The 25,030-nt window shown below is 40.9% G+C and overlaps 1 protein-coding gene across 1 annotated transcript; it reads left to right on the top strand.

Moving 5' to 3' along the window:
- CRTAM (cytotoxic and regulatory T cell molecule) lies at positions 1-23,636 on the top strand. Its single transcript, XM_004689163.2, has 10 exons — positions 1-46; positions 7,348-7,494; positions 9,913-10,065; positions 11,676-11,816; positions 12,753-12,914; positions 17,230-17,310; positions 18,813-18,896; positions 20,235-20,381; positions 22,069-22,155; positions 23,441-23,636. Exons 1-10 carry the CDS (start codon positions 1-3, stop codon positions 23,569-23,571), a joined length of 1,179 nt encoding a protein of 392 aa, XP_004689220.1. The 3' UTR covers positions 23,572-23,636.
- Positions 23,637-25,030: the final 1,394 nt, after the last annotated feature.

Here is a 25,030-nt window from a genome sequence, read left to right as displayed (position 1 = left end):
ATGTGGTGGAGAATTTGCAGCTTGCTGGTTTGGTTCCCCTTACAAGGTAAGGACTCTGTCTTGAAGTTTTTGATGTTCAGTTGATCTAATGTTTTGCCAAATCTACCTACCCGTCAGTCAACTGCTTTCATGGAGGACGGATGACAAAAGACAACCCAGGTCAGTTTGCTAACACCTCCAAAACAAGCTAAAATTATGCACCTGAGGGGTGGACTGCATCGATTTAATCAGTCACTAAATAGTATAGAAGCATGTGTTTCTGGGGAGAATCTATGTTATGACAAAATGTAACAAGTTTATTTGGCTGTCTTTTAAGGGAATTATCAGTTTTGTGATTTAAAGTCATCTTTGCTATATAAGCCTTAACCATTTCTCTGAAACTCAGTTACTGAATTTTGAAATGAATATTAGGTTGGATCAAACTCCCTGGGTTGTTATAAGGATCAAATGTCAGATGTGAAAATACTTTGAAAATTACAAAATGCTATATCAGTCTTAATTCATTCAGAAGTATTAACAGAAAATAATAAGGAAATAGGTTTGTCCTTATTTTCCCAGTCATTATACTTTACATTTTTATCATATTTCTCAGATCTGATGTTTAATGCTAATTCTAAATTGGTATTATGAGAATTAAAGACACCATGGCCTTTTGACACAGGCTAGATCATCTCTACCCAAAAATGGAAGCAGAGATATAGGTGAACTTGAGACTGATTACATCTGTGTTATATTCGTGCAAAGGAAATCACACATAAACATACTGCTTGCTTTTTTGTGTGCATTTGTTTCCAAATACTAAGCCCCTAGTTAGATTTCAGGTAAGGTACCTAACATTCAAAATCAGCATTTGCCATACCATTGTGCCAGAAGGATGCCAGTTTTAACAAAAACCAGATTTCCTATTTTTACATAATTCTTCAGCTTTCTATTTTATATCCTTCCATTAGTGCCTTCTTTTTTGGTCCCTGTACCCTGAGGCACTGAATAAGGATTCAATTTTGGTAATAAATAATATTCATTTCCTTAAAAAATAGATTAAAGAATAGCTAATGCATTCAGAAAGTCCTTTTAGAAAGCTAAAATTAGAATGCTTTTAATTATTCCAAAGATTAAAACTTTAAGCTGACCTTAACCTTTTTAGGATTTGAGTTATTATCTCCTAAAAAGACCTCACCAATATAAATTTTTAAATCAAGATAGCAATACTTATGTCTTACAATAAACCTAACAATTATTCTCTAGAATACATATTCAAGTACTATCTATTAAAAAGGGGAGATATATTTTATTTTGTCAGGCATCATGCTAATGATGTACTTTATGGTAACAATTGTACATCAATTGTACATCAATTGTACATCAGTTGTACTTTATGGTAACAATTTAATACTAGCAAAGATACTGAGATAATTATTAATATCCACTATTTATGAGAAAATTGAGCTTAAAGAAGCTAGATAATTGTCCAAATCCCAAGTTTTTAAAATTATTAAGTAGCAACAAAACATTGGCCTGCAAAACACATAGTAAAGTTATTATCTCAAAGAGTTAAATAATGTTTGCATCTATGTGTTGTGATGGAAAATGTGTTTGTTAATTTGGATTAAAAGTTTGAAAGCTGCTGGTTTCTACAATTTGGAAGATTCATCATGAAAAATAATCCCAACATAAAAACTCATCAAAAGGGCCAGAAGGCGGCCTCTAGACCTAATAGAATTTGGCAACTGTCCACTCTGACTTCGCACTGCTCAGACCTGTCAGAGGTCCAGACAGGGAGGGAGCTGAGTGTGTGACTCTCTTGTGAGCAAAGAGGAGCAAATCAGGAGTACTGGCAATAACAGGATTTGTCACTGTTTTTAATGAACTGAATCATAGAAAGATCACTCCACCTTCTTCTATGAAGTAAATTTGATGGCTACCAAAAAAAAGGTCTTAGGATAGGTAAAAGCACACTAAGGATTTTTAAAAATTCATTCCAGCCCTCCCTGGTGGCGCAGCGGGTTAAAGCACTGCACTGAGAAGCTAAAGCCACTTCTGCATGAGTTCGATTCCCGCCTGCCCCAGAGGTGACCACATGGCGTGGCAGACCTCTCCTGACCCGCCCGCTGCTCCCCTCAGCAGTGTACTTCGTAGATCTGCCTGTTCTGCTCCCCGCTCTGTCTCTGGTGAAGCCTCTCGCTGCCCCTAAGCCTCTGGCCTGTACCCCAGTTCTATATGTACAAATAAATAAATCTTTAAAAAAAAATTCATTCCATTTACCTATATCAGAGAAGATGAAAAGCTACAAATTTCAACCCCCCTATTCGGATTATTTAGAAGGTAGGATGCAGGAAACATAAAGAATGTTTGCATGTTGGCTGAGTGCCTGCTGGTCCTTCTTTTGACCAAGAAGTCCTGTCTGTACCTGTTGACATGTTCAGACAGCTTCCTTAAGCTGTATGAGAAATAATTTGATTTTGAACAAAGTCAGATTCATTTTCACATTGGTAGTTCCCACTATTGACTCCAGCTAATACTAACCCCTTCTTGTAATGCTTGAAATTGGAGAACACTTTTTTTTTAAGATTTATTTATATATACAAGAACTAGAGTACAGGCCAGAGGTACGGGGATGAGAGAATTCACCAGAGACAGAGTGGAGAGCGGAACAGGCAGATCAAGTGAAATACACAGCTTGAGGGGAGCAGCGGGCAGGTCAGAAGAGGTCTGTGACACCATGTGGGTCACCTCCCTGGATGGGAATCGAACTTGCATTGCAGTAGCTGTGGACAGCTTCATAGCATTATGCTTTAACCAGTTGTGCTACCAGGGAGGGCCCTGAAGCACACATTTTGCTACCACCTCACAGTGATCATGGATACAGTGTTCATAATTCATTATCATTACAGAGCAAAGTTAGCAGCCTATTGAAATCTTTATCACCGAATATAGGCATTAATTACTCATTTTTAGTCATTAACTGATACTCAAACTCTTGAACAGGTTCTGGGAATTGAATGAGTGGCAAGGAACTTTTCCATGATGCGTCTGCAGTCTATCCATGGGCATATTTACAACCAAATAGTCATAATATCACATGTTGAGTGCTGTCATAGATGTCTAGCCAATGTCTTTGGGGAAGAGAATATATGACCCTGTGGTGAGGAAGGAGGCTAGAGTCTAAGCAGGTAGGTTTGACAAAAGTGATGCTATTTGAATTGTGTCTAGGAGAAGGTAAGAAAGGTATTGTAGGCCAAGAAACCAAGACAATATATCTGCTGGAGCCTCAAGCTTTTTGAAAACAGCAAGTGGCCATGTGCATACAGCTTTGGGAGGGAGAAACTGCAGTTGACAGTAGGGGAGAAGAAGGAAGTCAAAATGCTTGGAATTGGGGGTTAATTCCTACACAGAGGCAATAGGAGCCAAGGACGTACTCTAAGGAAAGGGGAGACATGATCAAATGTATGTGTTTAAAAACACACATTCTCAAAGCAGCTAAGGATGATAAATTAGAGGTAAGAGATTAGAAGGAAGTGATTGCAATGACCTAAGGAAAAAAATAAAACAAAGGCAGCCTCAATGAAGGCAGCATAGTGAAGAGAGATACCAACTGATGAAAGAGCACTTTTGGAAAGAGGAGGCTGGGCTGCAGTGGTCAGTGGTGAGCTCTTCCACCCATAGAACAACTCATTCATGGGGCTAAGGGCTGAGAGGACAGTGAAAGCCACAGATTCCACTTCCATCTATACACCAGTCACAATCTGTATCTCCACACTCAAGTAGCAGCCTCATAACAACACGTAGCCACACGTGGATGGATAAATCCAGTCACGGAGTGAGGCCCAAGCCCCGAACTCAATAACCCACTCAGTTAACAGGAGCAGCCAGGAGTCAATGGTCATAACCTCCCTGGAAAGACACCACAATCATTTGTCACCAAGCTCAGTAGACTCAGTGTTTGTGCACCCCACAGGGCTCATTTTCAGACTGGAATTCTGGAGCCAAGAGGGGAAGAATGAGTAGGCAGCAGGCACTCAGGATCCACACAAGAAAGACGGAGGTGGGGAAGGAGACACGTGTCTTTAGAGCATGCAGGAGAGGAAGTGGTAAGCAGAGAAGGCACACCACACCCCCACTCCTCTGACAAAGAAGGTGAAAGTTTGACTCCAAGCCTAGATGACAAAAAATGTAAACGATGAATTCCAGTCTAGTTTTCAATGCCACGAGAGTCCAGGGGAACGTTTCCTTAGAAAGTGTACTTTTAGCACTGAAGTATAGTTATCCCCTTTTCTGGCCATTAACAGGACCTTCAACACCTAACAATATTCTGAAGCACTACAGCTGAAGCAATGTGGGCTGTGGCTTTTCACTGGGACAGACATTCTTTCCTTTCTACTACGATTTCCTGTCTCTAAGTTAAATATGGGGTCTGTATGTTAATACCAGAGAAATAGACCAGTGAAGCCAAAAGCAACATTTGGAGCAAAGAGGAAACCTATATGCTGTGCCTCACACTCAGCCTTTTCCCTCTGAAATTCAGGTAGCTGTCACTGTGGTTCCTCTGGTCTGCAGTCTGGTCCTGAATTCTCAGCCACCGGAATGAGCATCCTTTAGATAGACCATGCTAAAAAGCCAAGCTAGAGTTCATTACAATGTTTAAGACAGTATAAGTGTTCAAGAGACACTTTGATTCAAAAGCATGCATCACAAGAAAAAGGCAGTGATAGATACATCTTTAAAATGGGAGGCATTTATTTCTATAGTTAAATCTCACCACTCCATTCCGCCCAAAGGCAGGCTTCCTAGTGTCTAATGCATCGTTTTAGCAAGGTGAGAATTTTGGGAAACTTTTAAGTGTCCAAATCTGACCTGAAGGATGAAATCAAGGTGTGTTGCATAACACTCATCTTTACTATTGATTCAGTGCAATAATGTCACGCCCAGTGTTCTCAATAAAACAGGAGAGCAAAGGAATCCACCCATTGCCAGCATTAGAGCGCCATTGTGAGAGCTGGCACCAGACCAGTGCTTTGCAAGCTCACACAATGATATTTGCCCATCAGGAATAAATTTTAGAGAAATAGTAAATATAGGCACTCTAGAAACAGAAGTCTCTGTAGAAAACAAGACAATGCATAAGATCCAGAGACTAAAGCTAGTTGAAGAATGGAATGATTATGGAAGCTAGTTCTAGGTTCAAGCTCTTGACTCAGAAGCTGCTTAAGCTTAGAAAAAATTCCATTGTCAATCCAAACTAACTCTACTAAAATTACTCAATTATGGGTTGGTTTTGTACATGGTGATAGTCCCAAATGACTCAACTAAAGCTGAATCCTGCCCCAATGCCTCAATGCTTTATTGAAAACAGCTTCTTTTTATGACTTCTCCTTGTTCTTTATGTTATTGGCTGATGACATGGGGATTTTTTCATTAGAATTTGAGTGAACTGTTTTCCCATGAAAGTCAATATAAATACAATACAATAATTCTGGGCTGTTCTTGCTGTAGGCTAGGTTGAAATTAAAGACCTAGGAGTGAAACAACCAAAAAGTCAGCACCAATTTAGTCCCAGAGCTCTCCAAGTCATTTTTTCCTAATAGTTGAAATTCAACACAAGGAAATTAAGTACCTTCTTATTTCTCTTTTTAAAAATAAGGTTTAAGATTATACAGAAAAGTTCATTACATTTGCTATTCATGATTTATAATCCCACAGTATTCTGTTTGTGGAAATGTTTTTGTACTTTCATTAATGAGAATTGTTTTGTCCTTGAGGGGAAATTCCTTTTTTTAGCTTAAAACGTGAAGAAATAACACATGACAATAAATGTACCCAATCAACAGTAAAGTCAACTTATTTCTCTACCAATTTGCTTTTTAGGAGGATAAACTTGCAGCTGCTTAGAATCAATTGTCTATCATTGCTGGGGGTTGTGATTTGGGGAAATTAGATTCTCACATTTGCCTGATGAAAGTACTATGGAATATTAAATTGGAAGATCTTAGAACATCTTTCCTCGGAAGCAAACTCATTTGCAGGTGGGGTTTGATGCTACCTCAGAAGGTAGCTCCATGTTTCAGAGAGCAGTGTAGGTGATTAATTCTCAGAGCCCCCATGTTTATTACAGCACTATTTATAATAGGTAAGACTTGGAAACAACCCAAATGCCCCAAAGTAGATGACTGGATCAAGAAGATGTGCTACATATACACAATGGAATACTATTCAGCAACAAAAAAGATAATCTAATGCCATTCACGGCAATATGGATGGAGTTAGAAGGGATTATGCTCAGTGAAATAAGTTAGAACAAAATTGGATGGTTTCACTTATAGGAGGAATATAGGGAAACTAAAGGGGAAAAATCAAAACAACAAAACTAAAAAATAATCAGACAACTATAAACCAGACATTCTGCATGGAAGGGGAAGGAGCAGAGGGGGGTGGGGGAAGAACACAAGGGACTAGGGTACATGGGTGAATGGGTGAATATATATATAAATTCTATGGAGAATATACCTGATGTAAAATATACACAAAAGAAGAAATTAGGTCTGAAAAAAGAAGAAGAATCAAGATCTGTGACTTGGGCTTGAAGGTACAAGTTGCCTGTTTAATAAACTGAGGCCAGGATGACTGAGTTCTCTGGGGTCTCATTCCTTAGAGAGTCCAATTCAGTGACATGAGCATGGACTTGGAAGCCTACAGACATAGGCAGAGATCCCAGATCCAGGGTCTAGAGTGGGCAGAATAGGGTAAATCTGGGAGTTAAATAGAGTAACATGGCCTTCCCTGGTGGTGCAACAGGTTGGGATGCAGCACTGCAAGCTAACCACAGCCCCTTCAGTGCGAGTTCGATCCCTGGCCCAGGGGTGACCCACATTGCGTGGCAGACCTCTCCTGACCCGCCCACTGCTCCCCTCAGCAGTGTACGCTGTCGATTTGTCTGTTCTGCTCCCCACTCTGTCTCTGGTGAAGCCTCTCAATGCCCCTGCACTTCTGGCTTGTACCCCAGTTCTGTGTGTATCAATAAATAAATCTTTAAAAAATATATAGAGTAACATAGCCTTCAGTTCCCAGCTTAGGACTGAGCAAGTGCCCAAAAGATGTTCCACTCACCTTCCTTCCTGTCAGCACCCATCCCTTCAAGACCTCCCTCAAGAGCCATCAAGAGCCCTTGCCGCAAACATTGCTCACTCCTTTCCTCACATTTTTGGGCATTAGCTGATGTTTCATTTTTGTTAGAAAAATGTAATAAATTATTGAGATAAATGAACCAAATGGTGTTGCATCTAAGACCTGTCCTCAGCTGGGAGAGGCCTGACCTGAGCCAGGTTGACTGACTCTCACTCTCTTCCTCTGCAGAAGCCTTCCTGACTAACCACACAGAAACCCTCACTGTGGAGGAAGGCCAGACGCTCACTCTGGATTGTGTGGTTTCTCAGGCCAAGAACACCTCCCTGCAGTGGCTGGCTCCTTCCGGGTTCACCATTTTTTTAAACAATCATCCTGGTAAGTGAAAGAAATCTAAATTGCCACCAGGACTAACCTGAGGGATTTTCCAAACAGGCTGGAGGGACAGAAAGTTCATGTGAGTCACCCCAACAGTGGGCTTTGCCCCACCTACTGCTTCACGTCAGTCACGCCAGGACTCTGCTCTTTCACACATGGCTGCTTTTATTGACAGGAAGTCTGAAATGGAAACCCCACCAGAGTGGCTGGTAAAGGGGGCTCAAGTCACAAAAAGTAATTCCATAACCCTGTAACCCCCCACGTCACTCTTAGTCTCAGTGACCATGAAAAACCAGTTACAGTGCTTTGACAGGAGCAAACTGAGAGAGTTTATCCTCACTGTCACCCCCATCAAGAGCCAGCTGCTCCACTTCCCAGTTGAGCAAGCCGAAGTCACCAGACTCCCTTCCAGACACCACCTCTTTTCGTGTTGTCTTAACGTAAAATCAAGATGACAGAGTTTAGGAACCTACAGGACCTATTGTTTTGCAAAGGAAGATGTATGAAAGCATGTTAGATGAGACCTTGACCTCCGTAAATGCCTGATAAAAGGCCGGGCCCTCCCTGGTGGTGCAGCGGGTTAAAGCACAGCACTAAGAAGCTTAAGCCACTTCTGCATGAGTTCAATCCCCGCCTGCCCCGGAGGTGACCACATGGTACAGCAGACCTCTCCGGCCCGCCCGCTGCTCCCCTCAGCAGTGTACTTCGTCCATCTGCCTGTTCTGCTCCCCACTCTGTCTCTGGTGAAGCCTCTCACCCTCTTCATCTCTGGCCTGTACCTCAGCTCTACATGAATAAATAAATAAATCTTAAAAAGAAAAAAAAGGCACTCCCCCCCCCACCTTAGTTTTATTGAGATATTGAGGTACTGAATTAATTTCAGGTGTACAACAGAGTGATTGGTAGGTGCAGATATTGTAAAATGGTCACCACAGTACATATTGTTAACATCCATCATGTCACTTACTATGTATTATTTTTTTTCCTGTGGAAAGGTTTTCTTTAAAAGGCATGTAGTTCTTCTCTTTGGACAGGATTGTACTAAACCTTCCCCTTCATAAATGAGTCCATTTTCTCTTCATTAAATATCCCTAATTATCAAATACTCAGAAAGGCCTCCAAAACAGCAACTTCATCTCCTTTGTGAAAGCAGTCTCTAGAAAAGTTGATGTGCTTAGAAACAGTCTTAAATATTGATGTGTTAAATGTAAAATAACTAAAAATACTGCTTCAAGTGAAATCTACTAGCAATAGATTATAAAATCAGTACATAGTAATTGTTAAAAGCGCTATGTGAATGAGAGATAATCTTGTTAAATAGTGCTTTCTGTGTTTTTGTTTTGGGCAAACTGGGAGAAGACGGACATTGTCAAATTTCTCCAGCAGAATGCCTTGATCTACCTTGGTGGCTCTCAACTGGGGGTAATTTTTACCTTCAGGGGACATGTGGCAATGTCTGGAGATACTCTGGGTTGTTCTAAGGAGAAAAGGCAGTGGGGTGGAGTGGGAAGTCTAACATCTAGTGAGTAGAAAGGCCAGAGATGTTGCTAAACATCTTACAATGCACAATAGAACCCCCACAACAATGACTGTGGGCTCAAATGTCAACACTGTTGAAGTTGAGAACTTCTAAATTCCAGCTCAAGCAACATCAGTGTCTCAGAACACATAGCCATTGTTTCCAAATGAAAAACAACCTTCCTTCCTCAGTCATTTAGGATTCAAACGACTTTAGCCTTATTCACATAATAGATTTCAAAAGAAAAAAAAAAAACACCTAACACCACTCATTTCAAGAGTCTCTGATTGGCTAAGGGACCTTTGTTTTGACCTGAGATGGAAATCCCAGGTCAATATAGGATCAAAATGTACACTAGTTATTAGCTGGAACTTTCCAGAACTTGCTTTTAGTTTCCACCACTGGCTAACCACCTGGAGGGTCGTAATGAACTTTTTAAAATTAAAAAGAAGCACCCAGCCAAAGCAATTCCTTGATCTTCTATTCTTCATAGTTGTTATGACAAGATGACTTCAGATAAGCAGATTTCAAAAAGGTAACAACCAATGAACATTTTTCATGATGTAAAAAAAAAAAGCTCTGTGGTACACCTAAAATTAATTCAACTGCAACTGAACACTTCATCAGTGTAGTGTTCCTAATTTCCTACAACACCAATAAAGCAACTTGTTCATTTCACAGTTCCCAGTATCAAAATATTTCCTTTCCTACACTAGCTTCAAGTTACTGAGAGGCATCCAGCTGGTAACAGAATTTGAAAGGCAGCTCAATCAAGGATGTGACATTTGTTCCTTTCAAGTGTGAAAATCAAAAGCTATTCCTGTGAAGAATCAATTCACCGAGCGTCTGTATTCATCTGATACCTTCCCTCATAACAGCCCTCTTTCCTTTTTGCACAGCTTTAAAGAATTCCAAGTTCCAGCTTCTCCATCATTCTAGCCATCGGCTCTCTATCAGCCTGCCTAACGTAACCCAGCAAGACGAAGGCGTGTACAAGTGTTTACATTACAGCAGCTCCGTGACAACAAAGGAAGTGAAAGTGATTGTGCTAGGTAGGTGCCTGCGAGATAAGAAGCCAAGATGCAAGCGATGTATTTAGGAATGAAACGGGTCGTTTTTAATTCAACATTTCGGTACAAAACGTTGCCAGATTAAGGCATTTCCTGGGGGGGCCACATGTCCTCCGCCACCTTGTGCTGAAAGGAAACAGAATAGAACTGTGAGGGGGGCAAGACCTAGATTCAAAGGTGAATTTATTAAATTGATCTTTGGCATCTGCTTAAGTTTTCTCTTCCAGGAACTGAAAGGAAAAAGACAATATTTGATGGGCTGCGTCTAACTGCCACTAGATGGCGCTAGGAGTCGCTAGCTATCAGGCATGCCCATAAGGTGTTGGCACACTAGCTTAGGGCAAATCGTGTCTGAAAACAAAGCGGAGCCTAATTGCAGCCTGTCCGTAGGTAGAACGAATTCAGATGAAACTAAAGTGGACATCAGCTCACATCCTCTGCCAAATCAAGGTCTCTGTTCTAGTAACGGGGGGCTGAGAGGTGTGGGCAGGAAGCCCCAGCCGGCTGATAGGCTGCCACTTAGCTCTGCAGATGGTCAGCTGTGTTCCATCTTCCTTTCTTGTATGACCCAACAGGTTGATTAAAACCATTGCTTTCTACGTATCTGGAAATAATATAATCCTACGTATCGTACAAAGGAATTTCTTAGACTTTCTTGTTGAGATAGTAGAGAGTAGTGTCTACCACAAAGTAAAGACAGAGTGGCTCCCTGAGGATCTGAGGGCCACAGAGACCAGCTGGGGACTTGTCTTCTCCCCATCTTACTGGTCACCTAACAGTACTATAGCTGAAGTGCATTGTTTGCCCCTTGGGGGCTCTCACAGTGACCTAGGCACCCTTATCTTTGCACTTAATACACATTTTTAATTAACAGTCTTGGGGCTGATCTATTACCCACTATTAGCAACTTGAGGGACCATGTCTCCTTCATATCAGAATCGCCAGCATCGAAGGACCTCGTACTAATACACTTGGAGCTGACGGTGTCTCACAAGCAGGTGGATAAGGAAATCAGTGTGAAAGAGCACAGCTTGCTAGCAGTAAGAACAGGATGGGAAAGAGAAGGGAGTAAACCTAATTTAAAAGTATTTTCAAAACAGGAGTAGGAAGCCACAGGACCCATGGGCCTTTAATAAAAGAAATTCATCTTTGATGTTACAAGGGGACAAAAGTAACTTACTTTGAGGTGAGGCGTAGATTTAAAAGCTTAGGGCTCAAAGAGCAACTCATAAGCTGGCTCCTTCGTGTGATATACTAAGAATGCAGGGGATGCACTCATCTTACAAGTAGGTGGGGCCAGAAATGGGCCTAGAACTCAAACCTCTATCTAGTGTTTTACCTGTGTAATGCAATGCTACATCAGATTTAAGAATTGCTTTTATAACAGTCTGGAATTATCAGAGATAAACTGCAACAAAAGTAGTTGTACAAACACATAAAAGCAGTTTCACTGTATTTTGGGGAAAGCAAATTAAAAAAAATGCCCATTAATTATGCGCATGAGCCACAAGATGTCTACAGCTTATAGGCTCTACGCTTTGCAAAAGATGTACACCAGCAAATTAAACACAGGAAAATCAAATTTCTTCTAGCTACTCCCTTCAAGCCAAACGTGGAAGCTTCAGTTACCAGAAAGCAAAACGGAGAAGAATATGCTATACTTCAGTGCACCACCACAAGAAGCAAGCCCCCGCCTCAGATAACCTGGCTCTTAGGGAACTTGGAGATCTACGGTAAGTGGAGACCCTGTTCTCACGCCTTTGTTTTCCTTCCTACTTGAATTTCCAAAGGATTTTTAAATGTTCTAGCACCCCCTCGTGGCAGGAAGTGCCAGAAAAACACCATTCATTTGATCAGTAATCTATCCCGTTTTCCAAATTATCTTTATATCCAAATCAGTATTAATATTTAAGGAATAATTAAAACAAGGTAAAAACCTAAAATGTAATATAATAGCTTCTTAAAATTGGACCAATTTCATAAAAGATACCAGGTAGCTAGTACTTTGAGTGTAAACATTTAAGCAGGCATAAATATGAAAGTAACATTTAACATAATACAAGCCATCAGAACAGGCACCATCTTCCTTATATAGTGTAGGGCTATGTTATACCTCCAGGTGGTGGATAAAATATTACAGTAACAAAGAATCTAAACTGTCAGCCTTTGGATTGATGGAGATACCTAGTTGTCATGCTTGGGAACTATAGTTTGTTACATTTCAGCAGACATGATAGTGACTTGACATAATCATAGATTCTTACAGCTGGAAGGAGCCCTTCATCGTTGAGAAAAAGGGCCAAATAGAGTTCCAGAGAAAAATGACCTAAAAACTCAATTTGATTCCCAAGCCAGTGCCTAATTTATGTCACTACAGACCTCTCCCTAATTTCCCTATTCTTTCCGCAGGAGGAATCTTGGAGTTTTATTTCACAACTTCAAACTATCCTTCCTACCTATGAGAAGCTGGGATTATGGTTTTTAGCAGTGACAGGTTTACAGAAACCTACCCTCTGTCCAGTGTTTTCCCTTTGTGATGAAGTTTTAGAACGAGGTTAGAATTTAAAGTATTTTGTCTAGATGTCAGGACCAGGGGCCTCTGAAAGGACCAACCAACCCAAAGCAAGAAATCACCACAGTCTCACACACCTCTTTAAATTGCTCCCTAGGTGAAACTCACCACAGATTTGAAGCTGATGGGAAGAAATGCAACAGCACCAACACCCTGAAAGTCCGAGCCTACAGCAAGAACACAATAGTGCATTGCATCATCCGACACAAAGGTCTGCAGGGCGGGAAACTGGTCGCAGCATTCCAGTTTGCAGATTTGGGTAAGAACGGATGATTATCTTTAATCATTTTTAAACCTTCTTAATATCACACTATCAAACAAAGTTAAATGGAGTGGGGAATCGTCTTGCAGAGCGAGAAGACAAAGGTCCCCTTAATACCACATTCCTTTAATGATGGAAAAGCTGTACATGAGGGCTGTAACAGGGCCAACATTTCAGGCGAATCCTAGTTGTACCGAAAGCCTAGCAGAGCACCACATAGAAAGACTGTCTGGCTTTCTCTGGACAATGGCAGTGAGCATGACTTGACCGTTAATAGTTTTACTGAGGTCACATTTTCGGGAAAAGCACATAAAAATGAACCAAAACTTCGTGCTTGACACAAACAAATGTAACCTGTTGATAGCATTTCATGCTCCTTGAAAAGCCACATTAAGTCATGATTGTTCCTTAAGAGGTATTTTATCATGCCTGTTTTGATTAATTAGTCTAACCATGTTAATGTTCTGAGAACACCAATAATAAGTGAGGTGCCGGCTCCATTTTCACAATCTCTGTTCTCTCATTCCTTCACCAAAAGGTAAAGAAATAATTTTAAAACCACATAAAACTTTTGGAGCCAAAAAGTGACCTATAAGAAGTTAACAAGAGTGCTCTCCCTGGTGGCACAATGGGTTAAAGCACCATCTTATGAAGCTCTCCAAAGCCACAGCAGAATGAGTCTGACCCCCTGCCAGGGAGCTGACCCACATGGGGAAACAGACCTCTCCTGTCCCCTGGCTGCTCCCCTCAGCAGTGCATTTCAGTCCATCTGCCTGTTCTGCTCCCCACTCTGTCTCTGGTGAATCCTCTCACCCACCACACCTCTGGCCTATACCCCAGTTCTGTGTGCATAAATAAATAAATCTTTAAAAAAGAAGTAGCAAGAACCACAAGTCCACAATGAATAGGAATCTGACTTTCATTACTTTATATGGTATTTCTCTGTGTAAAAAGAGATTCCAAAGTACAAAGATTCCCTTATACTGTGAAGGAGGAAACTACAGGGCATGCATTATTGGAAAAGCTTTATATCAAACACAATAGCTGATAATGAAAGACTTTTATTAACCAGAACATCATTGTAGGAACACTGTAGGGTGCTGTGGGGACTGCTGCCGTGGTTAACAGGTACCCGCACTCACCACCACGTGCCTTTCACAGGTAGGTCACTTTCTCATGAAACCATAAGCGGCAATGAGGAAGTTGCACTCAGAACCGTCATAGACCCACAGATGGCTAAATTGAAATGTGACACAACTATTCCTAATTCTTTATGATTCATTCTCTCCGCCCACCCGTGGATTGTGGTGTAGGACAGGTGGGTGATGAGAGAGGCTCACCAAAGAGAAAGAAAGGCTTGGTCTATGTTAATGCTTCCTTGAAAGTCATTGAGATTCTTAAACAAGAGAAGCATCTGTATTGAAATATATAGATATATATTTATCCCAGCAATTTCTCAGGCCTTCTACAGAGTTCTATGTGAATCAAAATCAAATATTAATATAGGTGATGACTTGACTTATAATTGTGACTTACCAGTGAGCTAACACCCACGGCCAGATCTCTACTAAGTATTCAAAAAAGAAATTCCAGTAGCAGCTGTTTATGACCTTTTACACTTTGATGAGCTATTACACTGATAAGCAGACATTACCAACTTTTTTTCATCCAATTCATTGGTAAAAGTTCACTGGCTGTGGAGGCCTTGAAACAAGTGTGCCAGAAAGGATCCTGACCCCTTTCCTCTCTACGCCCTGTGTGGTAGACCTGGCAAGTGAGCTCCTCAAGAACCCTAACTGGGAAAGGTGCCCCAAGGGACCGGCCTTCCTTTGCAAAAAGCACAGTACAATGTTCTGAGAAGGAAGCAGAACCACAGGCCTAGACCAGCCTGTCTTCACTAGATTTATTTCATCTCTTTGGTATTCCAAATGAAGGATCTTGAATTCCTATTACTTAGCTGAGGGGGTGGGGGGTGGGGGGGAATGAGCAACTGTTCTCAAACTTTTTAAATTCAGGAATCTTCTGCACTCCTACAAACAATTGATGTCCCCAAAGAAATTTTTACAAAATTTACTAATTAGAGATAAGACTGAAAAAATGTGTTCATTTCAGAAAGAGTTTATCCACTACATATCAAGTAAAATGGCTTTTTAATGGAAAAATATATTTTGCATTATCAAAACACTTGTAAGGAAAATAGTATTTTACATTTTGAAAGTCTCTTTCCTATCTGGTTTAATAGGAAACAATTAGGTCTTCTTAACTTCTGCATTCAATTTCTGGCAATGTGTTGTTTTGTTTTGTTTTTAAAGATTTATTTATTTATGCATACAGAACTGGAGTACAGGTCAGAGGTGTAGGGGCAGTAAGAGGAATCACCAGAGACAGAGTGGGGAGCAAAACAGGCAGAAATGATGAAGAACACTGCTGAGGGGAGCAGCAGGCAGGTCAGGAGAGGTCTGCTGCACTATGTGGGTCACCTCCGGGGCAGGGATTGAACTCATGCTGAAGTGGCTTCAGCTTCACAGTGCTGTGCTTTAACCCACTGCGCCACCAGGGAAAGCTAGCAATGTGTTTTTTGATTGAATAACCAGATTCACACAACTGCACATACTTCCCTTCACAAGGGAAGAATATTTTAGTAGCCTTTTTCAGGTAGTTCTAGATATTCTTTGATGCTCTGCTAAAACTTGACAGGAGGTAGTTTCTGCGTTTAAGTTATTTTGTGGGATTCCAAAACATGTCAATAAACTTGTCGTGTGTTATATCATTAAAGTCCGCAGAAAAAAACTTTCACTCTGATGGATCTTTTATCTAGGGAGGATGTTGTAACATAATTTGGAAAATCTCAATTGGGTGAGTTATATAGACCTTTCAAATGTTGACACGTTAAGTGTCAAAATGCCTTTCGTTGATACTATCATTTGTTCTCATTACAAGTAGATAGGTATATGGAAGCTATTAAGTTCATAGCAGGTTTTCAAAATTCTAAGTTGAAATGGCTAATGCAAGTGATAAACTGGATTGATAATACTATCTAATGGGTACTGTACTGGACAACACATGTCCATAACATTCTAACCAACCAGGGAGAGAAATCATAATGTACCAATATCTACCTAACCAAAACAACAGTCACTATAAATAAATCTACTAGCAGCTTTCCTGTTGAAAGGAGAAGTCCAAGCAAATTCAGACTTTAATTTTAATGCACATACGTGTGCATCCTGTTTTGCACATAACACACATTATTCTAGAAGTTCATTATCTAGAAGTTCATTATGGATACATTTTATTTTCTGTGTTCCCTAGTATTTCCCACCTCATGCTCCTTTTACAATTTGTTTTTACCATTTCTATTTGACTAACTCCTAAAACTAACTTTTTACTTCTAGTAACTCTCCTCTTGGGTTTGTTTGTTTTTTGGGGCATTTTTGTGGTCATAAGTCATTTTCACCTTACTATTTCTCAAAGGTTCTTTTTCTCAGCATTCTTGCACACAATTCAGTTTATAAGTTTCCAAGAATGTAAGCATTCAATGCACTTTCAAAACCACAGAAAATTCTTGGATGAAATAAAAAGCTAAGCACACTCTCAAAAACATGTCTCCCTGTTACATAGTAGCAGCAATTATTTGTAAATTAACAGGCACCTAATGCCCCCTACTGGCAGTACTGTACATTGCCTGATGAAACCTGCCCCACAGGGCACCCCTAGAAACATGTCTAAACATTTTCTTGTTTTATACAATAACATTTAATCAACTTTATGCTTAATAAGTAGCCACATGTTGAATTAAATACATTATATAAATGAACGTATTAATTCTTACCCCAAAACTAAAAGGTAAATGCTATTAACATCTCCATTTTACAGGTCAGGAAAAAAACACCCTTCACAAGACTGGGCATCTTGTCCAAAATCACGTAGTAGCAAATTGGAACTCAACGGATCTGAGCCTGATTTCAAAGTCACCTAACTAATAGATAAGCAGAGCTACCTGAGCATAGGCAGTCAGCCAGAGGGACTGAATGACAGATACAGGGATATGAGAAAGAGATGACAGCTATGCTTTGCCTGCTACTGCCAAATGCACCCTCCACAGAGGTCCACGGGCAGATTAGCAGATGGGCAATCAGCAGGACTCATTCAAAAACCAGAGCAAAAGCTACAGTATGCACAGATCTGAGGGTTCTGCAAAACCTCCACAAGCAGGTAGCAGCCAAATACTGTCTCTAACCTATTACACTGAGCACAATGTGGGTAAAATTGCTTTCAGTCATTGCAGAATTTTGCTTCTCCCCTTTCTTAGTCACTGATCAAGAGACCACTCCAGATGCCCCGGAGAGAAGTTCCCCGTCCTCTCAAGACCCTCAGCAGTCCACTAGTACTGGTAAGTGACTAAACCATGAAGCTTATTTAAGAAATCACACTTCCGTAGGAAGATCACCTTTCCTGTGTAAGCTTTAGGAATATTTTTTACTTTGTTTCTTCATAAGACTCTATAGGACCTTCCCTCAACGAATTATAAAGGCAGAAGAAATTAGAAAGCCTCAACCATAACTCTAGTTTCTTGGATCATGGGCATCCTAGACCACTACCTCTGGCTAGTAATCAGATACCTGATTTATCTTTGATTTATCTATTGGAGTATCTGCAATAGGAGGTACTCAGAAAAATGCCCTGTGAATGGAAGGATGGATGGATGAATATATGCATATGTTATGGTACTTTTAGCAAGACAGCTTCACCCAAAAGCACAAAGATTCTTACATGTCCTCTTGCTTGTTTCAAATGCTTTCTCAATAATAATTGCAATTGTTGGGAATATGTTTTCATGTTGTGATCATCTTCATAGTTCTCAGGCTTATTCAGTATAAATTATGTCATTTAACATTTAAAAGTTAACGTTCGGGGAGTAAGAACATGGTTATATATACCGTGTACCATACGGGATTTTGCAATGTTGTAAAGTCGAACAGCCTCCCCACTTGCTGTAATAATCCAATGTGTGTGGACACATTTGGAATCTAAATTAGCTGACGCCACTAATAAACAGATCAATCTTCTCCAGTGTAAGACTTAAGAAATGCGATTTCTACGATCCCTTGCAGTTTTCACTTGCTACAATTTTATCACTCTAAATTTTAAATTCCCACTCGCAGAATGGGTGGCTTCGTTGCCCAGAAAGGCCACACGGTGGCGCTGTGCAATGGTCAACAAGCCAGCAGAGGGAGAAAACAGAAAACACCCTCAAAATCAGAAAAAGACTTTTCATTTTTGTAATTCTCCTTACCCCACACAAACTTCCTGAGTCTAAGGGAAGGGTACGCATAGGTCTGTGTGACACTCTGCCTGTGTTTCAACATCAGAAGCATTGCTTTGGACATCTCTGGAGATTAGGCTTTCTCTCCTTAAAGCTGGGGCGGTTAGACACTCACCAGTGCTCGCTTGACACCTTGAAGCATCCTTAGAAACCTCCTCACTGAATCGGGAAGAGAGTCTAAAATAACAGCTTACAGTTGGAATTCTGAGTTTCGGCATTAGCTCTGTATGTATTTGCTGCAGGACTTGCGGCAATTTGCTGAACTTCTCTAAACCTCTTTTATCCAGAGCAGTGGTGAAAAACAATACACACACACACACACACACCCCAAATGCTCCTTTAAGACCCGGTACAAGTAAGTGGTCATAAAATATGTACCTTAAAAAAAAATCTAGTCAAAGTGAATTTGAACTTTCGCAACTATTTTTAGAAATCAGTAACTCAAAAGAGATCGGCTTGCATTTTTTTAAAAAGAATCAGTATTTCATTTCCAAAGTTGCTTTGTACGTGTGTATACACACACTCTATAGTCATGGGTACACACCTTGTCTTTTTTTTTTTCACCTTAGTTGCAGTATTGGAAGATTCCAGTGCATCGTTAGAGATTGGCAAGAAAAAGGAAGAACAAACCCAAGATGTTTACCTGTCCACTGGTAAGAGTCCCCCCATTTAGAATGAAATGGCTTTTAACCTAGTAATCAATCAATCCGGCGGGCCTTGTCAGCCCTCATTTCTCTGCCCCTTCTACTGATTACTGATTCCTTGTTCCTTGACATGTTGTCCCTGCTGGCTTCCCTGACACACTGCCTGGCCCTTTTCTTTTTGGTAACCAGTCCCCTGCTGTGTCCATCAGCCAGCATCCCTCCCTCGCTTATCTTCTCAAATGTTGACATTCTTCTGATTTTCCTTACCCATCTTTAGCGCTTTCGTAATTCTTAAAGAATTTTCCTACTCTGAAGATGGATCTTGTTATCTCCAGACAGAAGATTCCCACACATTTACTTCCAGAACAGTCACCTGAGCATAAGCCAGTTTCATTCCACTCCTATCCACCTCTCTAGTTGAACTTTCTATTATTTCTTCAAACTTAATCTTGCCATAAGATAAGCAGCATCTTTTTCCCCCCACAAAATTAACTGTCTGAGGTATCACATAGGCCTGACACATGTGATTCCTTCTCTCTTCTCTCTCTCACTCTCTGTCTCTCTCACTCTTTGTCTCTCTCTGTCTCTGTCTGTCTCTGTCTCTGTCTGTCTCTGTCTCTGTCTCTCTCTCTCTCTCTCTTTCTCTAAGTCCCAAAGAATCTGGAGTCTTCTCTTTCAGGAAGTTTTTCCAGTATCTCCAACCTGACCTGGGTCTTTGTCCTCTCCTGCATGAAGTTTTTCCTCATACAGTCCACTTCCAGCACCCTACTACCAAAACACCCCTTTGTTCTTCACACCTATGCTCAGAACACCTCCATGGCTCCCCCAGCCCACAACACAACCCCAGGTTAAAGCCCTGGTAAGATGCTCTCCACCACCCGCTCCTTGCCTCTGAAAGCCTTGACAAGCCACACACTTGCCTGCATGCTTTACCTAGTTTTGATTGTCCTGCCCTTGTTTACCTGAGCTGCCCCATGAGAGGAAAGACCCAGGGGTCCTTTCCTGTCCTGAGAGCCTCCTGCAGGTACAATCTCTTCACCAAAAACCTTCCTGACCCTCTCATCCCTGTGTCCCACTCCTGACCTGAACACATTATGCTAACACACAGGGGCCCATAACCTGACCTGGCTATCTTCCTTCTGTTTGTTTTTATTAAGTTATCTGTTGGCAGGTAGCAAAAACTCTCCCTTTAAGGACAAGGAGTATGTCTCTAAGCACAAGGTTTACACACGGCAGGAATAAGCCTCATGCCTAGACTACATTTGGGAAGTATTATGCATATTCCTCGATGACAAAAACTAGCGAAAAACCCTCCAACTTTCTAATGTCCTTTCCTGTTCCTTACAGAAGAAACTTCTCAGTCATTGGGGCTGGTGAGGAGGAAAAGTGGCATTCTGCTGCTCATCCTTGTGTCCTTCCTCCTTTTCATCCTCTTCGTCATAGTCCAGCTCTTCATAATGAAGCTCCGGAAAGCACATGTGATATGGAAAAAAGGTGAGTGGCAGAAAGCCCAGTGGAGGGCTCAGGGTGCTGGAACAATTAGCTGGGCAAAAACAAAAATGCTGTCAATGAAAGCTGTTCTGTAGATGTGCATGCTCTATGGGGTAAGTGCTGTCATTTCAAGAAGCAATTTTTGTTGTGCACGAAACAGAGGATACGAATTTCCACAGACTATAGTTAAAGAGAACATAACCAAGAGAAAGGTAGGGCATGGTAGGAGCTTCTATTCACAACAGGATGCAAAAGGAAGAAGACATTCCTGCAAGCATGCATGCATGCCTTCAGTAGGCATTCACTGAGCGCCTACTGAGTGCTAGGCACTAAGCCATGTCCTGAAAACACATTTTCAACAGAAAAGGCCAGGTCCCCACTTTCAAGGAGATCCTATGCTAGGAAGTGTCAGTCAGAGGTTGAATATCAGACTACAGTTCCCTTTTCACATGGAAAGAATGCACTCACTCTCCCTCCACAATAATGTCAGCAGTTTTTCCTTAAGTTTTCTGATTAAAAGTTATTGGAAACAAACATACTATCTTGCTAGCATGGAAGTTTCCTGTTAAAATAAATGGACACAAACATATTAAGCTGGAAGGAACTTAGACATTTCCAGAATAACCAGCTGATTAATTCATTTCATAAATATGTCCATTATTAAGTCTGAGTAAAGATTAAATCCGAGTAAAGATTAGCCCAGTGCTGTCCAGTCTAGTAGCCACTACATGGCTACTGAGCATTTGAAATGTGGCTGGTTGCTTTTGAAATGTGCTGTAAGAAAAAAATACACACCCAGTTTTAAAGATGGAAGACGTACATGAGCATACACAAATATATCTGATATCTTGGATCTTTTTACTTTTTTAATGTGCTACTAGAAAATTCAAAATGTCATTTGTGATGGATATTATCATGCTGTTGGGCATTGCTGACTTGGTTACAAGTGATTCAAACACCTGCAGTCATTATGTCCCAAGACAAAATACATTTTTGAATAGCTGACTCTCTTGAAAGTATCACTTCTACTTTGATATCAATCTCTCTGGATATTAAGATGCATTAAATTTTCATCATACACAGACTGACTTTACCCATTTGATAGGTAAATGCATAGGATTTTTTAAAAAATAAACCACTAATGTACCCTAGTTCTTTAAGGTGTGTTATATAATTGTTCCTTCTCAAGGAATAATACATGGCTCTAATCTACTGTCTGAGGCTCTTGCACTGCCTGATAACAGTCCCTGTATGAATCATAGTAAGAAATAGGAGGTTACTGAATGAAGACATAAAGGGTGGGAGGGAGAGAGTTAAGTCCATGATTATATAAAAACATAGGTATTGGCCCTCCCTGGTGGCGCAGCGGGTTAAAGCACAGCACTAAGAAGCTTAAGGCCACTTCCGCATGAGTTCGATCCCTGCCTGCCCCGGAGGAGATCCACATGGCGTGGCGGACCTCTCCTGACCCGCCCGCTGCTCCCCTCAGCAATGTACTTCGTCCATCTGCCTGTTTTGCTCCCCACTCTGTCTCTGGTGAATCCTCTCACCCTCCGCATCTCTGACTTGTGTCCCGTTTCTGTATAAATAAATAAATCTTAAAAAACATAGGTATTGTTCAAACCCACATTTCTACATGTAGATGATGTCTGAGGCACAAGAAATGAATAAAAGGTATCTTTTTTTACAGAAAATGAAATTGCAGAAAACACTCTAGAAAGTTACAGATCAAGGTCAAATAATGAAGAAACATCCTCTCAAGAGAAAAATGGTCAAGGTCAGTCAACTCAGAGACCTGAAACTTGAAAACTAAGATTCCTTAATTTGTTGTCTTTAAGGGGGCAGTGACATCAAAGTTGGATTCTTGTCCTAGAAAGCCAAGGAAGTGCATCTTAAATGCTTACATGAGATGGAACACGTAAATTCATGTGACTGAAGGCATTTTCCCTCAAGAGGCCATTATGGGTCCTCCTGGTCACACACAGCCACCCCCTACACTGTCCACCCACCCTGCACTGCAAATCATCCCCCCCCAGCACACACACACACACACACACACACACACCCTGCCATGTGGCAATTCCACGCTGTGTTGTCGATTATTGGTGTGCTGGTTTAGCTACCTGGCCCCTCTAGGTAGCAGTTTATTTACTCTATCTCCAGACCCCAGCTTGGCACAGATGGCACATTTGATAAATCTGTACTGACTAAATGAACATAAGCTTTAACTAAAAAGCAGAAACATTTCCACTCTTGCAGATGATTTCATTGCAATTCCTCAAGCAAATGTGTTAGGGAAATGAAGAGTCTAAAATAAGGCTGTGTGTGCTCTATGTGCACGTATATGCATGTCAGCGCGCGTGTTCTTGACAAAGATTGAATAGACAGAAACTCGGACTAGAGAAAAAGCAGGAACCCTTTACCTCAGCCATTGTTTCCTCCATGCAAATTATGCCAAGAATAGCAAGAAATGCAGTGAGCTTTGCTGCTATTACCCACTGGTTTGAGGTTTTTGTAGGAAGCTAGTCTTTATAACACCTCTGCTTTGTGTGTGTGTTGACAGAGGGGGGTGTGAAATGGAAAGATAGCGTAGCCACACTGGCAGGAAGAGGGCTCAAGTGAGCGAACTGTGTGAGAACTGGGGTGGGAGAGGAAAATGAAAGCTCCTTGCAGTTTGCTCAGTTGCAACCCATGATCCCACAGCATCAGCCTCCTATTCAACTGGCAAGTAAGGAGGAGGATGTGTCCATATACTGCCTGAACTAGGTCGCTTCCTGTGCTAAGCTTCCTCCACAAGGTGAATCAAAACAGTGGGCATAGAGTTCTGTTGCAGAGATGTCCACATGTTCTGTTTCAGATGTAGGAGTATTCTGTTTATGCAACAAGTCTTAAAAATTTAGACTGCCACACAGCATCAGACCATTTACATACATCCATGAATTTCAGATTTGATTCTTAAAACATTAATATATGAGCCTAAAAAAAGCATATACAAAGTGTTTCAGACAAAAATGTGTCTAATACTGTTCAAAATATTAATCATTCCCCTGCTTATCTTTCAGCTCCCAGCTCTAAGGGCTGCATAAACTATATCACATATTTGTACTCAGAAGTAAAAACAAAGCAGAAGGAGAAAGCACATCATTCGAGCCCAAAGGAAGAGCATACCCAGGTACCGGAGAGCATCGTATAGTGTCTCCAGCAACAAAAAGCACCATTGCAGAAAAGCTGCATCATCGCCTTGCTGGAGCAGCCTAGGCGAGGAGCCTAATTACTGTAACATGAAAACATACTTTGAGTGCAGTGTAAGCTGGCATCCTCGATGTAACCTGCCCTGGGTCCAGAGAAGCAAAATGAGGACAGAACCATAGACAGCAAGCTTCGTAGTTAAAAAAAAAAAAAAAAAAGCGGAGGAGAAGAGTGAATCTATTATGCCTGACACTACTTCAGAGCAAGAGGATTCTACTAAGCCTGGGAATCAGGGTCAATGTGACCAGCTAACATCTTGCCATAAAGGGAACAGGAATCTTTAGATGCTGGGCTCTGGTGGAACGACTTTTTAAAATTTTATTTTTAATCCTTCCTTCTGGTCTCCAAATGAAGAGTTGGGAAGTAAATGACCTTTCAAGGGTTTCCAAGTCTAGTATCTTACTTTCAAGATAGACTTTAAGAAGATGTCACCAACCACCCGAAGGGACATCTCCTAACGAGTGATTCTGCTGAGTGATTCCAAGACACAGGGTTAGTTCCAGATGGCGCTGAAGATTCAGGTTTTGTAGATTTTCTTGCTAAATCTGCCAGATCATAAGATGATCATAAGTTGAAAGTTTGTATTAGTATTCTTCCTTATAAAAACCTACACGTGAGAAAATACTGAGTTTAGTGTACTAATTATAGAACTAGTGGATGCTTTTTAAAAATTATTTAATAAAGAGAATACATATATGTATTTGTTTTTCTACTGACTGGATGCCAAGTCGTACTTCTGCCTTTCACCTTTAGATGTCAAAGTGGCAAGCAAAGTGTCTTCTTTTGCCTCTCAGTTTAGTTATAGTATAGCCAACCCTGGCATTTACTTACATTTCTCATTATTTGGAATTTTATAAATTAATTGTAAACTACTCCACCCACCCACCCCCGACCCCCCACACACATTTATACTATGAATTGGTCATGGGTTATAGAGTTTCAGATCCTGTGGTGCTGATTTTTTTCCTCTTGATAATTATTTTTAACATCACAAATTTAGGGAAAGGTATAAAATAAAAGAGTGGGTTGATAGGACTCCCTGTCACTGTCCAAATACCGGCGTGTGGATTTCCTTCCGGCAAGAAAATGCCAACCACAGGGAGTCACCCTAATCAGGGAGTGACCGTCCAGTCCACTCATCTCTACTAACGGGTCTCAGACTCCATTCAAGTTTCTCCAGCCATCCCAGGGGATCCAATTCAGAGCCATGTTTCACTTTAGTCTCAATTTGAACCATTGCTCACTCTTGACTGTACTTTTATGAAATGGGCATTTGTTAAGTTTCCGGGCTAGTTATTTTTGTAGACGTGGTAGATTTTGGTTTTGTCTGATGTTTCCTCGTGATCAATGCAATTATGCAACTTTGACAGGACTATCAGAGAAGTAATGTTTTGTTTATTACA

The sequence above is a fragment of the Condylura cristata genome, unplaced genomic scaffold (genome assembly GCF_000260355.1).
Source record: "Condylura cristata isolate star-nosed mole 26May11 unplaced genomic scaffold, ConCri1.0 scaffold00025, whole genome shotgun sequence".
In the NCBI taxonomy this organism is placed as follows: domain Eukaryota; kingdom Metazoa; phylum Chordata; class Mammalia; order Eulipotyphla; family Talpidae; genus Condylura; species Condylura cristata.
This window is presented reverse-complemented; position numbering and strand designations above follow the sequence as displayed.

What these genes read in the sequence shown, in the direction of transcription:
- CRTAM (XM_004689163.2), top strand. Translation starts at nt 1, where the DNA reads ATGTGGTGGAGAATTTGCAGCTTGCTGGTTTGGTTCCCCTTACAAG. An exon ending in ATTCCAGTTTGCAGATTTGG is followed by an intron (nt 12,915 to 17,229) that starts GTAAGAACGGAT and finishes CCCCTTTCTTAG; the next exon opens with TCACTGATCAAGAGACCACT. An exon ending in AGATGTTTACCTGTCCACTG is followed by an intron (nt 18,897 to 20,234) that starts GTAAGAGTCCCC and finishes TGTTCCTTACAG; the next exon opens with AAGAAACTTCTCAGTCATTG.